General features: G+C 44.1%; 1 protein-coding gene across 1 annotated transcript in view; it reads right to left on the bottom strand.

The window, feature by feature from the left end:
• Nucleotides 1-6,896, bottom strand: part of LOC123499557 — a 32,242-nt gene extending 25,346 nt beyond the window's left edge. Inside the window, exon 1 of the mRNA XM_045247670.1 lies at nt 6,707-6,896. Within this exon, the coding sequence (XP_045103605.1) occupies nt 6,707-6,798 (92 nt within the window). The 5' untranslated portion in view covers nt 6,799-6,896. The remainder of the gene's footprint in view (nt 1-6,706) is intronic.
• Nucleotides 6,897-16,621: the final 9,725 nt, after the last annotated feature.

Raw genomic sequence — 16,621 nt, 5'->3', positions numbered from 1 at the left:
AAAGGGAAAAAAGTTCCTCATTAGCTTAATTTTTTTTATTTACATGTATGCAAGGTAAGAATGTTAAAAGATAGGTGCAATTTCAATTGTATGAAAGTGTCTTACCCCAAGGAGTAGCAACATCACACTGTAAAGAACGCAGTCAAGCTTGTACATGTCAAGATCATGATCAATGACCGCGTGTTTGTTTTGGTACATGCAATGTGTGGTGCATGGTCACTTAAGCAAATTCTTCCTGATTAGTGTCACTCTATGTGAAATACAGATAAGTATGACCTGTTATATATTGTTACCTTGAAAGAAAGAATTGTCTAGTACCAATCATCACTTTGTTTACATGTGCAAAGATAAGATGTCTTGGGTTTGATTTTAGAGCTTCTGTTGCCATAGACTTACCACCAATCACTGCCCTCATGCTTTCCAGGCCGGTCAGGATAGTGGTTCCGTAGTGGGTGTTCAGGATGGCTTCTTACCTACTAGCCAAGGAGCTATGCCTCTTGACAATTCTGTCCCAAACTCCACAAAGTATAAATTACCATCCTGTCCAGCAGTTTAAACCTTATACTGGCAATGCAATACACTACCATTCTCTAAACGTAGGTGTTATTAATGTAAATAGTCTAACTAACAAGTTCATTTTTATTCATGATCTCATATCCTCAAACTTGATATTTTATCCATCACTAAAACCTGGCTTTTGTCCTCAATACCATACTCATCTATAAATATTGATCAGTTCACTATTGTTAGAAATTATGTTGAGGGAACTATCTGCAAGTATGGTGTGTGTATATCAGAAAAGGTATTAGTTATGTTTGCAACGTAAGTGTTTCTAATGTATATGCTGTCCACTTCAAAGAATACAATATATACACGTACTTAATATCAGTATACAGGCCCCCATCTAATTCTCAACTGCAGGATCCTTTATAACTTGATTTCCAAGCAGATTTTTGTGTGGGCAAGGAAGTTATCATGGTTGGCAACCTCAGCCTCCCATCTGTCACTTGATCATGCTATGGACTATTAGTTCAAACAAGCCATCATGACAGAATGGTCCTGTATTGTTTTGCCACATTAGGACTGACTCAGTGAGTGCAACAAGTTTGACCCAACTTGAACTTCCATTGAGAGTAAATACAGCGAGAGAGCATCATAGTACAGTAAAAGATTTAATGAAAGTAAAAATTATGAATGTAACATTTAAGCAGTTTAATTTAAGACTAAGTCATTATAATGTACACCAATGTAAGTGATGATCTTAAATTTATGAAGGGAGGGAGAGTGGAGCAGGAAAGACGCCAGTTGGCAACCTGTGGAATGTAAACAAAGGGCGCATCATTGTACAGCATACAAAACTTATGTACCACATTTCCACAAGACTTTTCATCTTATCCATTGCAGAGTCACAAGTTCAGGTGGTTCTCTTAGCTTGCAAGGAAGATACGGTCTCATCAGCCTTCTTAATAGAGTCTGCTGACTTGAAAATAGTAGAAACAGTAGATGGAGTCAAGATGGTGGCGAACAATGCTATTAGTTTTCTCGCCTTTCTCGTGTCTGTGAATAATATCCAGCTTCACTTCGAGAGTAAGAGACTTCCTGGTCTTCTTAGCAACGCTAGGCAACATTGCAGGGCTGGTTGCAAGGCATTTTGATGGCATGTTGAGCGTGAGACGAGGAGCTGGTGCTGGACCCTGTTTTTGTTTTTAACTAAGAGTAGGGAAGGATAGGGGAGTGAGTGGTGCGCGTTTTGTCCACGAGGGGCACTTGTGTATTCAAAAGCCTGTCGGCTTGTGTGATACAGCGGGGATTTCAAACTTGGAAGAAATTACCTGGATAAAAAATTTTATAGCGAGTTTGGTGTTCGTTATATGAGCAGATAGCAGTAAAAGGAAACATTCATTGAAGCGAAATTTTGTTGTGTGAACGTTCGTTGAGCGGGGGTTGCCTGTATGTTCTTACCTGGTTGGGATCCCTTGGAGGGAACCCCACAGTGGCTAGCATGCCAGTCCAAAAGAACAACAACCAAAGCAAAAAAGGAATGACATAACTGGAAAGTGTGCTATTAGCCCATAAACAAAGACAAGGAGAATATGATGGCAGTTAGTGACTCTCACTAAAGTTAAATAGATCATCACCTAAAAAGTCACCGATTCCCCTTTTAAATGTACTAAGGTTGTCCATTTCAGCTAACTCACCAGGGAGAGCATTCCAGTGCCTAACCACTCAAACTGAAAAATGACCATGTCTGGCCTCACAGGATGCGTGGGAAACAAATATCTTAAATTCATGACCTCTCAACATCCATATCAAAGGGGCCATAATAAAAATATCAGTAGGAGCAACAGCAGACATCCCATGGAAGATCTTCCAGCACTTGATTAAATCAGCACAAAGCAAATGCCCTTTGACAGAATACAGATACAAAATTTTGAGACATTGGTCATAAGACATGTTACCAAGACTCAGAATATGCTTAGTCCAAAATCACTGAACAGATTCCAAAAGAGTAAAATCCATGATGTAGCCTGTATTCCAGACTCGGGACGCAAACTCAAGTAGAGGATGTATGTGAGTGACGAAAAGCTTAACCATGAAAGGACGAGACCAACGGAGTGGATTTCAGAAGTGTAGTTTACTAGTCCAGCGGCTTTAGACACCAAGGATTGAATGTGAATGTGAAATCTTAATGATGACTCTATAGTTATATCTAAATCCACTGCAACATCACTCAAATGTAATGGTTTGCCTTTTACCATATACAAGCAACCCCGCCCTTAACAAAGGGGTTACGTTCCTATATAACCCTTCAATAAGCGAACTTGAACTTCCATTGAGAGTAAGCAAAGCGAGAGTGCATCATAGTACAGTGAAAGGTTCAATGAAAGTAAAAATTATGAAGGTAAACATTTAGGCAGTTTAAGTCGTCATTATAATGTACACTAATGTATGTATGTACGTAACTTTATAATGTTGATTTTAAATTTATGAAGGGAGGGAGAGTGAAATGGGAACCTCTGGAATGTAAACAAAGGGTGCATCATTGTATCATATACAAAACTTATGTACAACATTTCCACAAGGCTTTCCATCTTATCCATTGTAGAGTCATGAGTTCAGGTGGTTCTTTTAGCTTGCAAGGAAGATACAGTCTTACCAGCCTTCTTAATAGAGTCTGCTGACTTGAAAATAGTAGAGACAGTAGATGGAGTCAAGATAATGGCGAGCAATGCTATTAGTTTTCTCGCCTCTCTCGTGTCTGTGAATAATATCCAGCTTCACTTCGAGAGTAAGAGACTTCCTGGTCTTCTTAGCAACGCTAGGCGACACTGCAGGGCATTTTGGTGGTAAGTTGAGCGAGGGAAGACGAGCTGCTGCTGACGCTGTTATTGTTTTGAACAGGGGGAGTGAGTGGTGTACGTGTTATCCATAAGAGGTGCTGGTGTATTCAAAAGCCTATTGGCTTGCATAATACGGCGGTGCTTTCAAACTTGGAAAAAATTACCTGGATAAAACTTCGTTAAAGTGAGTTTGGTGTTCGTTAAATGAGCAGATGATAGTAAAACGAAACCTTCATTGCAGCGAAATTTTGTTGTGTGAACCTTCGTTAAGTGGAGGTTGCCTGTATAATGAAAAGGGTCCCAGATCATAAATCAGACGAAGATTAACAATGAAACTCACACACTTCGTCTTGTTAGCATTAATTTTTAGATCCCAGGATTCAGCTACTGCAATTGAAAAAAGAAATCTCTTTGAACTGTACTAATGTCTTGCAATATAGCACAGAGATTATAAGGCTTTTTAAAAGAGATATAATTTAAGGTCATCAGCAAATAGTTTAAAGTTACATGACAAGGAAGCCTCAGTGTGGTTTATATAGATAAGAAAAAGAACAGGACCTAATACAGAGCATTGAGGTATCCCACTAACTACTGAAAATAAATAACTGACCTGACCACCCACAACTCCCTCCATTGATCTGTAAGAAAGAAAAGCCCTTACCCAAGAAAGAAGATTGCCATCAATGCCTATACTATAGAGTTTAGTGAGAAGAATCTGGTGGCTTAAGTGTCAAAAACCTTAGAAAAATCAAAGAGTAGGAGATCAACCATATATTCCTTGTCTATCCAGTTTGTTACTGGGTATAATTCTACTTTATGCCCATACTCTCCCTTACCCCCCCAACAAGCTTGGAGACAGGTGGGAATGCGGGGTTTCGGGTAGGGAACATGAGGTGTGCCGGAAATGTGTATTTTTTGGCATAATGGGGAAAAATTCCCATTAAAAAGTCTACGGAATTTTCACTACAATGGTTTTGGCCACCCTTAGGTTGTTTATCTTACTAGTTATTTACAACATTTTCAGTAAGTACACTACCTGCCGCAAATGAATAATAACGCTGCAATAGGTCCGGGAATGTGCGATGTTCGGCGAGTTTTCCTAAGTCCAGCAAGCTGCGGCGAGCCACGGAGCTCCACCACACTCGGAAATGAGCAGTTAACTGACTTGCATTTGTTTATAGCTGAGGTTTGTGGGTAACTGCTGAATAGGATTCTTATTGTGTCTATAGTTCTTTTGTCCAATGACGTGCCACTATCTCTTAACGCCATGAGCTGCGCCAATGAGAATTTGCTTTATGTTTTCGTAGACGGGGCACAGCTGGGCAGGCAGGTGCATGAAGACATGTGTGCACAGTTCAGCCATGGCCACCAGTGACATTAGTTGTAGAGGTTGCAAATTTGATTACTGGGAAATCATCGCTCCTGCTGTCCCCGTGGAGGACAGTGAACTTAATGACAATCGAGAAGAGGATATCCCACAGCCAGGACCTTCATCCTTTCGTTAAGGTATTGTGATGAGGGGTATTGGTAGAGATAGGGCATATTGTGTGAAGCTATAAGAGAACCAGTGTGGGGGGGAAGCAGCGTTAGGTTAGGTTTATGTTAGGGTTAGGCTAGTGTTCTAGGAGGGGTGCAAGGGGGGGTGCAGGGGGGACAGCCATCCCGGCTAGGAAATGTTGGGTTAAGTTTATGTTAGGGTTAGGTTAGTGTTCTAGGGGGGTGGGGAGGCACAGCCCCAAGCTAGGATATGTTAGGGTTAGGTTAGTGTTCTGGTGGGGTGCAAGGGGGTGCAGCCCCCCCCCGGCTAGGAAATGTTAGGTTAGGTTTATGTTAAGGTTAGGTTAGTGTTCTAGGGCAGTGCGGGGGGGGGGGGGGGGCGCAGACTCCCCACCCCGCCAAGAATACGCTAGGGTAGGTTTATGTTAGATTTAGGTTAGTGTGCCTTGTTGAAATATACTCCAAATTATGGAATTTATACAAATTAATGAAATTGCAAAAAGTTATAGTGAAACTTCCGTAGAGTTTATGATGGCCATTTCTTTCCCCCCAGTTACACAAAAAATATGCATTTCCGACGCACTTCATGTTCTCCACCCGAAACCTTGTTGAAGGGTGGAGGGGGGAGAATGGGCAGAAACTAGAATTTTACCTGTTACTGCATCATAGGTTAAATGCTGATCTTCCACAGACTTACCACATCAAAAACCAAACTGGTTATTGGTAACTAAGTATAGAATTTTTTTCCAAATACTCATATAACTGTACCACAATAAGCCTTTCCAGAGTTTTACAACACACCGATGTAAGACTTGCTGGTCTGTAATTTAGGGGATCCCTTCTTTTGCTTTGAAACTATAGTAGATTTTTTCCAAATACCAGGAATTTCACTCGTGGTAATAGATAGTGAAAAGATCTTATATAAGGACTGAGACAAGTTCTTCGCACAGCTTTTTAGTACTGCTGGGTATATGACATCAGGCCCCATTGCAGAAGATATATCCATGTTATTCAATATTTTAAATTATCAATGACTGTAAAATGGATTTGCTGAAAGGATCCATCATGAATCTGATGTGGGAACTCTGAAAGTCCAGATGGTGTAGTGTTAACTGAGGCAAAAGATGTGACGTCGGATCAACTGGGTGGAGGAGCTGCGGGCACTGTTCCCGAGAAACCGTCCCGCGCGCTCACCTCGATTCCCAGCTCCCACTTCACACCCAGCTAAGTTGATGTCACATATATGAAGCCACGCTATTTGTCAGCGAGAGAGAGAGAGAGAGAGAGAGAGAGAGAGAGAAATATGAAAACGAATAAAGGGAGAGAAAGAATATGAAAACGAATAAGAAGAGAGAGAGAGAGAGAGAGAGAGAGAGAGAGAGAGAGAGAGAATATGGTAACGAATAAGGCAGCGTTTCTCAATCTTTTTATCTTTGCGTAATCCTAACAATACATGACATGTCTCAAGGAACCCCTGCGCAAAAACAAAATTATATACCATATATTTCTCATTTTATGTGACGTCAAATCAGCTAGGTGGAGGAGCTGCGAAGGGGAAGCCGGGAATCGAGACGTGCGCGCGGGACGGTTTCTCGGGGACAGTGCCGAGCTGCGAAAGGGGAGCCGGGAATCGACGTGTATATCAAGAGAGTGCCGAATTAAGGGTGGGCGAGGAACGGCTTGAGACATGACCGACCAGCACGGAGGCAGAGGAGGGCATTCAGTGCTTTATATATCAGGGGCTTACAAAGGGCAACCAGATAACATAAATGTATGGAGGCTTCGTGGATCGGATCACAGCTGGTCGCAATCAACTTTTCCATCAACCAAATCACAGGAAAACAAAAGCAAGCTTGGTTATCACTCACTTCACTTCCTTACTGGCCAGGATCCCCAACCTCTCCATCTCTTCCACCTCCGGGATTGTCTCCTCGATGCGAAACTCCACAAACTCGGCCATTATTCCTTGTCTTCAGGGCACCATAGAAAAAGAGGTACACCTACTCACAACGCCTTTCCCCCACGTGGCTTTGTTGTTGTGGTTGTTGATCTTGATCTTGATGCTACAGGTGACGCAGAATTTCTTTTTGTCTTGATTTTGATCTTGATACTGCAGGCGACTCGGGATCACTCCTGAGCCGGGCCTTTGGATCGGCAGCTCCTGTAGACGACAAAAAAAGGCACACAGAAAAAAAAGGCCTTTGTATCTTGATCTTGATCTTAATGCTACAGGTGACAATTTCTTTTGAGTCAGGCCTTTGTATCGGCAGCGCCTGTAGGGAAAATAAGAAGAAAAAAAAAAAAAAAAACAATAAAGAGGGCAATCACCATTTTTCACACCACTAGTTCCTGCATCTAGCACGCCACATTCTCTCCAGGAACTCTTTCACAGTCTCAATCATCCTTTCATCCGTATCCCCACAGAGTCCCAGCAGCACCACCATCCATTCCCTTCCTGTCATCTCCACTCTCTTATGCCCCAGCTCCCTCAGCACCACTTGCATCATCTCATACCTGTCTCTGGCATACTTCACACACTCCAGCACCACATGCTCCACCGTCTCATCCTCTCCCATGTCACACATCTGGCACACCATCTATAATTCCTTGCATTCACATCCATGCACTGTGCCCTAGCTCGGAAGAGAAGGTCCCCACCCAGGCTTCCATCATATCATTTTTCATACATTGGGGCCTCTTTCTCTCTATACCATTCCAAGGTACTCTTTTGCTCAATCCTTTTCCTCCAGTCACTCAGTCCCACACCTTTCACTACTCTGTCTATCTCACTCCTCCACTTCCTTATAACCTATTCTTTACCCTCTCCATTTCTAACTATCATGCACCCAGGTCCTCATCTATGCTGATGACATACTCCTCCAATGCCCCACACCCAGGATTCTCCAGGTTGCTTTGTCACAACTGGCAGCGTTGTGTGTCCAAATGGGACTAGTGATTAATGAATGTAAAACAAAATTTCAAGCTAAAGGGAAGGTCTCTCGGCTGCCCACTGTAAATAACATTCCCATCCCTAGAGTTCACATACACAAGTACCTGGGTGTTCAGATGAGTTTTAGGAAGTCTCTTCAAGCCGTCCACTATGTTCGAGACCTCTGTCTGCCACGGCTAGCACCACTTCGGCTGCTAGCCAACAGGGGCCTGGGGGCGGGCATTCCAGTCCTAAGAATGTTCTATATATCTGTCATACGGTCCCTTATTGATTATGCCGCCCTGTTTTAATACAGTTTAGTGCCACCCAACTCCGTCCCCTGGAGCTTGTACAGAATGAAGCCATGCGGATAATCTTGGGATGCCCCAGGACTGCACGGATTGAAGTCCTCAGAGCTGAACTGCACCTGCCGAGTATTATGTGTAGGGTACAGGAAATTACTTGTCGCACAATTAGTCGGATGCTATGCACGGGCTCTGACTCTCTAAAGGGATCACTGACCCCCTGTATCATGATCCTCGCACTCCTACAACACCATACCTCAGGAAGATCTTGGGAGTACTGACAAGTGTAGGTGTAGCCGAGGCTTGTATTAACGTTGTTATGTCACCGCTGCAACCCGCCTGGAACCCTCACCGTGTCAGTGTTGATATTCACTCACTGCATCAGCCCAAGAGGGACTGGCTCTCATGTGCTGCAAGACATGTTCATGACTAAATTGTCCAAGTACCCACACGTTCAGGCTATTCATGTTTATTGTGATGGGTCAGTCAATGGCAGCAGGTCTGGATGTGGGCTGTTCATCCGTGACTACATCTCTGCCAGTCTCTACACTGACACTGAGGTTTCCAGGCGGCTCCCTGCACCCATGTCTTCCACTAGAGCAGAACTGTATGCTGTACTGGAGGCGCTCCACATTGTGGCGCCTCTCCATAAGAATGTATATTTCTTTATTGACAGTCAGGCTGCATTGTACGCCCTTCAATCCACCTCCCCCATGGACTGTGATCTAGTTAATAAGTGTCTTGATCTCATCCACGCCCTAGAAGGTGCTGGTGCCACGGTCCATTTCATCTGGATACCCTCTCATGTGGGTATCCCTAAATGAAAAAGCAGACCACCTTGCTCAGTGTGCCCTACAAGATGACACAGTGGACCCTGGCACTGAGTACACTCTGGGTTATGTTAAGAGTAGCATTAAGGACTTTGTACAAAGTAGCATTAGTGATCAGTTGGAGCTTTGTTGCCATAGGGGCAGTAGCACTAGTCTTCACTATGCACGTGTCTCCCAGAGCTGTGCTTACACCTACGGGAGACACACTGCATCACATGACAGGGTGGCAATGAGGCTCAGATTAGGCTACAAATACTCGTACTTTTGGGAAGTCAGTGCTTCTCCTGGTGTGTGCTGTGTGCTGTGTGCTACACCAAGGGGACACACTCTGCGTCACTATATCATGGAATGTCCTCTCATTGCTAAATTTAGGCCACAAGGTTAGCATGACTTGTAAAGCCTCATTGACCATCTCCTAGACTCTGCCACCCTCAAGGATATATTCAGGGAATATCCTCAGTTTGCTCTTAGACTGTAGGATGTCTTAGGCAATAAGGTGTGCAATATGTGTATTTATTTATTGAAATACTTGTATTCTTGTTGTGTATACTGTCCAGAATTATTTTGTGATACTTTAACCTTAGGTCTTTGCCCAGGGGAGGGTTTTGGCAAGGCCCATCCTCCTCCTTTGTTGTAATTATTTATTAATTCAACAAGAAATGTATCAATCAATCAATCAATCAATACTCCAGTCCTTCTCCAAGTGCCTTCCTTCTACCTGACACTCACCGAGTCTCACTCTTTTACTGGGGTTCCCATTTCTCTTTTTTCGAGATCAAGATCTAGTTAAAGCCACACTTAGGTACAAGGTTAGGTTGGAAAGAATGGATGATGAAAGAATAGTGAGGAAGGTGTACCTGTGGAATGAAAGTAGGAGGAAGAGGTGCATGAGAATGACAGAGAGGAGTGGATTACAAGTGGTATGGGGGATGAGAATGGCTGGGAGGAATCAAAATGAGCGTGAATGGATCATGACAAGAGGAGGCAGAGTAGGAACTGAATGGGATGCGAGGAAATGGAAGAGTGACATAGACAGAGAGGTGAAGTGGGTAGGACTGAATATATGGAAGAATGAGATGGAACGAAAGAGTACTCTGGAATGGTACAAGGAAAAGGAAGCCCTGATGTATGAAAGATGGTATGATGGCAGCCTGAGTGGTGATCTTCTCTTCCGAGCGAGGGCATAGTGTATGGATGTGAATGCAAGGAACTGCAGGTTGTCTGAGTCCCGCAGCAAAGTGTGCCAGATGTGTGACATGGGGGAGGACGAGACAGTGGAGAATGTCATGCTGGAGTGTGAGAAGCATGAGAGAGACAGGCATGAGATGATGCAAGTGATCCTGAGTGAATTAGGGCATAATAGGAATGAAAGAGTGGAGAAGACAGGAAGGGAATGGATGGTGTTGCTGCTGGGACTGTGTAGAGACGAGTGAAAGGATAATGGAAGCTGTGAAGGAGTATCTGGAGAGAATGTGGCGAGCGAGGTGTAGGGATCATTAACGAAGAGAATACTACAGGTGTCCCAGGATTTCTCCTGAGGAAGGTCTTAGTATCAGCAGCTCCTGTAGGGGATAAAAAGAAAAAAAAGGCGGCAAGAACCTAAACCAGACACCATCCTTCATACTACTAATCCCTCCATCTGGCACTCTACATTCTCTCCAGGAACTACTTGACAGCTTCTATCATCCTTTCACTCGTGTCTCCACACAGTCCCAGCAGCAACACCATCCATTCCCTTCCTGTCTTCTCCACCCTGGCATCCCCCAATTCCCTCAGCACCACTTGCATCATATCATTCCTGTCTCTGGCATACTTCACACACTCCAGCATCCAGTCTCGTCCCCACCGCCGTGTCGGAGGGACGTATATACCACCCCGTTGCTTACATGAGTGGCAGCCCCCACAAGTGGAAATCAAAAGTGATTTGGAGTGATCACGCCTACTCGGTGGCTACTGAGGGAGGTCTAGGCCCGTTTTGCCAGCCAGAAATAGGCCTGGAGACTGAAAATAAGCGTCCTTGCTTGGGTTTGTTGGTCCCTGCCGCCACAACAAAGCCTGCTGAGTCCCACGTGGACCCAGCACGAAGGACTATGCCCGTCGAGGGCTCTGTTGAGGTGGAAGTAGGCGTAGCAGCCCTCGAGGACATGGAGATTATCGAGAAGCCTTGTCCTGCACCATCTAGCAAGGAAAAACATCAGGAAAATGCTGCTGCTGACCAGATTCCTCGTCGAGATGTACCTGCCCCGGCCACCTCGGACCATAAACAAAGGCGTCGTCGCTTGTTCAGCTGGTTTGCAGCCTTGCTAAAGCAACATCCAGACCTGCAGCCACTCTACAAGGAGGGACGGAACCAGCCCTATATAACGGTCAGTACTGACTCCTCCTTTTACGCCACCCTGGTGAGTGAGGGCTTCCTGGGCTTAGTTATGGAGTGCCCTGGTGAGGAGGGCACTCACCCTGTTATTATCCATTATCCATAGTGTAGCGACCCACATCAATGTCAACCTGATAGAGGTACCAGCTGGATTTCATGGGCTGAAGAGGAGGATGGTGGGGCAGATGCCCAGGCCCCAACTGTTGGGAGTGGTGACAGGGAAGGTGCCCAGTGAGGTGGATCTCCTGGGCCTTGGACGTCGGCGTGTGGAGCGATACACGCCAGAACCAGACTTATGTCGTCACTGCAGTCGCTGGGGACACAAGGAATGGCGCTGCCAGTCTGTCCCTCGCTGCAGGTACTGTGCTGGCCCCCATAAGTCAGCACACGGCCTGGATAAGATCAAGGAGGGCACCAAAATCCCTCCTCGCTGCTGCAATTGGTGGGGGTGACCACAACGCCCACTCCACCCTCTGCACTGTCAACCCTCGGCCCCAAAGGGAGCCTGCCACGGATGAAATGAGTCGGCCCAGGCTGGTGTTCTGCCAGGCTCCACCTCCCCAGACCAACGCCTGGGCGACGAAGCCCTCCTTCTCGGCCGCTGCCCCTCACCTGTCCCAGCCTTCCTGCTCTACCACTGGCACTTCAACCCCACCTGCCGTGTTCCCACCTTTGCCGCAGCGCACTGCTACAGTGCCCCCTGTGCCTTCAAACACAGTGCCCAAGGCAGGCATCACTCAGGAACTGCCTGCCACCGACGCTACCCAGCACCTAATGGCAATGGTGAGTGCACTAGCCGCCAAAGTGGACAACCTGACTGCAACAGTCTCTGGTCTTAGTACCGAGTTTGCCGCCTTCAAGAAATATCAACACACAGTGACTATATCTCTGCCAGTCTCTACACTGACACTGAGGTTTCCAGGCGGCTCCTTGCACCCATGTCTTCCACTAGAGCAGAACTGTATACTGTACTGGAGGCGCTTCATTTTGTGGCGCCTCTCCATAAGAATGTATATTTCTTTATTGACAGTCAGGCTGTATTGTATGCCCTTCAATCCACCTCCCCCATGGACTGTGATCTAGCTAATAATAAGTGCCTTGATCTCATCCACGCCCTAGAAAGTGCTGGTGCCACGGTCCATTTCATCTGGATAACCTCTCACGTGGGTATCCCGCTAAATGAAAAAGCAGACCACCTTGCTCAGTGTGCCCTACAAGATGACACAGTGGACCCTGGCACTGAGTACACTCTGGGTTATGTTAAGAGTAGCATTAAGGACTTTGTACAAAGTAGCATTAGTGATCAGTTGGAGCTTTGTTGCCATAGGGGCAGTAGCACTAGTCTTCACTATGCACGTGTCTCCCAGAGCTGCGCTTACACCTATGGAAGACACACTGCATCACATGACAGGGTGGCAATGAGGCTCAGATTAGGCTACAAATACTTTTGGGAAGTCAGTGCTTCTCCTGGTGTGTGCTGTGTGCTGTGTGCTACACCAAGGGGACACACTCTGCGTCACTATATCGTGGAATATCTTCTCATTGCTAAATTTAGGCCACAAGGTCAACATGACTTGTATAACCTCATTGCCTATCTCCTAGACTCAGCCACTCTCAGGGAATATCCCCAGTTTCCCCCAGATTGAAGAATGTTCATGCAATAAGATGTGCAATATCTGTATTTATTTATTGAAATACTTGTATTTTTGTTGTGTATACTGTCTAGTGTTATATTTTTGATGCTTTAACCTTAAGTCTTTGCCCAGGGGTGGGTGGCAAGGCCCATCCTCCTCCTTTGTTGTATTTATTTATTAATCCAACAATAAATGTATCAATCAATCAATCAATCACTCCAGCATCACATGTTCCACCGTCTCGTCCTCTCCCGAGTCACACATCTGGCACACTTTGCTGCGGGACTCTGACCATCTGTAACTCCTTGCATTCACATTCATGCATTGTGCCCTAGCTCGGAAGAGAAGGCTGCCATCATACCACTTTTCATACATTGGGGCCCCTTTCTCCCTATACCACTCCAGAGTACTCTTTTGTTCCATACTATTCCTCCATTCGCTCAGTCCAATACACTTCACCCTTCTGTCTATCTCTCTCTTCCACTTCCTTACATCCCAGTCTGGGCCCTCTCCATTTCTAACAATCATGCTCCAGTCACTCTCAACATGCTTCCCCTCAACTCGCTGGAACGCCCAACTAGTTTCCAGACCACTCGATCCCGAGTCACCTGTAGCATCAAGATCAAGATCAAGAGCTCATTTGTGTGCCTAATGTATCTTGGTAGAGTACCTGAATGATAAACTGTTTGAGTTTATTTATATGAACATATAAGAAGTACGGCACTCTCCTAATACGAGTACAGACGTCCCTGCCAGTCCAGTAGTTGGCGTGGGATTGAAAGCCTCGGGTCCCACTTTTGTATGTTTCTTGTTCTTCTTATTTGTGTTCTTCTGTTCTTGGTTTACTTTCTTTTGTCTTTTTTTCCCAAATTTTGATCATATATTCTTTTCTTTTTTTTCGATTTCATCAACTGATAAAGTTTCTAACACTAATATATTTGCAATATTTTTTATTGTCTCTAGTTTGGTTTTCTGTATTTTGTAAGAATGTTTGCTTTTGTCTTATCTCACTGTATTCTTCACATTCTAATAGGAAATGTTCAAGTGTTTCTGTTTCACACCTGTTCACTTTTTCTCTGAAATCGATTTCTGCAATTAAGGGTTAGTTTAATTGTTTGTTCTGCCTCTCATAATTTATTCGGAGCCTAAGGTGTTATCTTTCCAATTTTCTTCTTTTAGTTGTTTCTTGTGCATGTTGTAGATGTGTATTGTTCTTTTGGTCTGCATTTCATATTTCCATTTAGCTGTGTCCCTCCAGCTCTCCTCGTTTCCTGGTTCCTCCTTCGCAGCTCTTAATTTCACACAGCTGATTTGACGTCACATATATGAAGCCACGCTATTGATCAACAACACACATGTGTAGTGCCGGGGATAATAAAATTAAGTTTTTAGTTATCAAGGTCATAACTATAAATGTAACGACACGCACGTGGATACCATACATACAGACGTATGGACGAACTTGAGACGTGTCCGAGAGGAAGAGATAGTAACTAGCTCATGGATTAAAAACATTAAATTTACTCACTATGTAATCAAAAATTTTAACGAATTTTTCTCTTCAGTAAGTAGAGGGAGAACTGAACTATTCAGAAAAGTGTCTTTCAGTAATGTAGTCTCATATCAGTAATGTCAGTCAAATTCTCTGTAATTACTCCGCACCGTTCCTATTGTGACGACTGCTAATAATTTTGAAAACCCGTGAGAGAGATGCAGATGATGTGGCGTCTTTGCAAAGGCTGCCACTCGTAGGGGAAATCCCCTACATTAGGTGATTTTAGCCTAATGTAGGGGACAAGGATACCTACGGAGAAAAAGGCATTTTTATGGGACACTAGAGAGTTTATTGACAATGTGTAGGAGAATTTTTTTTTTTAACACTATAAATATTTGTCTGGACACCCATTACACTTTATGAAATATGGATTATATAATATATAAATATAAATAAATAAATAAATAATTAATAAATAAATAAATAAATAAATAAATAAATAAATAAATATATATATATATATATATATATATATATATATATATATATATATATATATATATATATATATATATATATATATATATATATATATATATATATATATATATATATATATATATATATATATATATATATATATTACGGTCACGGCTACGGTTAACTGCTACAGCTCACTAGAGTGTTATCCTGGCGAGGTCGCCACTTTTGTTACGGTCACGGCTGCGGTTAACTGCTACAGCTCACTACAGTGTTATCTTGGCACGATCGCCAAGTTTCTGTTACGTACGCCACTCTAGCTGTGACTATCTGCGGCTGCTCACTGAGGAGCGTTGGTCTGGCACGATCGCCAGTTTGTTACGGTACAGTACAGTGGGGAATATAACACTCCACCGAGTCCCCCCTACTATAAATCATAGCAGCCGTAACCGTCAGGTTCTTTAAAGGTCGCCAACAGTGTATAACTTCCCCCCACTGTAAGGGAATCTCCTTAGCCACTCCTTCTCCTCCGGTACCCAACCAAGTAGAATTTATAAATGGTAGATGCTATGTGTAACAGGGCGAGGCCTTAATACCCCCTAGAGAAACCGCCCACAAGGACAATTCCGCCCACTTCTCTATGAGGTATTAATGTCTCTCCACACGCCTTGTCCACAAACTGTGATAAATCACAGACTGGGACAACACGCGCAGTATATTATTATACTATCTATTACTACGACAAGTGCTTCCTAACACCTGTCAGACTGACTCCCCTAGCCTACGACTACTACAACATATGATGTGTACAGCACATCCGGTGGTGTCCACACAAGTCCAGACACCACCTACGGGTGACATCAGCCACACAGAGTCCAGATACTCGTCACAGACAAGTCTGACGGACGAGAACTACGCACCACTGGCCTACAACATGAAGTTTCTCAGCTTTCACTAGCGTGCGTGGCTACAACCACTACAACACAGTATACTACTGGGGCTATACAAAAGATCATGGGGGCACACAGCCACCCCCCAAACCCCACTGGTGACTACAGCTACCACCAACAACAACAAGACGAGACAGAAACGTATCTCTCCTCCGCGCCGCCGCCACAAGACGGAACAAACGCAACACCCGAGAAGTGTAGCCAAACCAACTACGCTTCTCCTAAAACAACAACCCGCTGTTCTACAGCCACGGTCTACCCAGTAGCAAGCCAGCTACTCAAAGGAGGGCACAAACTCCCAGACCGATGACTAGTGAGCACCTAGAAAAGTCCAGCAACACGTCGCTCTCTACCATGTGCCAGAACCACGAGTGTCCGTGTCCACCTCCGCTGAAGACTACCTTGGTACTGACTCGCTCTTGCAACGAGAAGCGAGAAGTGAGAGGTGGGTTGTCTGCTCAGCAAAACAGCCCGAGGGGCCCGCACTGGGTGGCCGCCATATAATAGGCACATAATGAAATAATAAATTAAAGGAGATTAAGACGGTGCACCTCACAATATATATATATATATATATATATATATATATATATATATATATATATATATATATATATATATATATATATATATATATATATATATATATATATATATATATATATATATATATATATATATATATATATATATATATATATATATGTATATATATAACATTGTGGGAGTACGGTGTATGTGCGAGAGCTCCATTAGGACGAGAGTCCATCGCTTGTTCCCGCGTAC

The sequence above is a fragment of the Portunus trituberculatus genome, chromosome 50 (assembly GCF_017591435.1).
Source record: "Portunus trituberculatus isolate SZX2019 chromosome 50, ASM1759143v1, whole genome shotgun sequence".
Lineage (NCBI taxonomy): Eukaryota > Metazoa > Arthropoda > Malacostraca > Decapoda > Portunidae > Portunus > Portunus trituberculatus.
The sequence above is the reverse complement of the archived record's forward strand: the minus strand, read 5'-3'. Positions and strand labels throughout refer to the sequence as shown.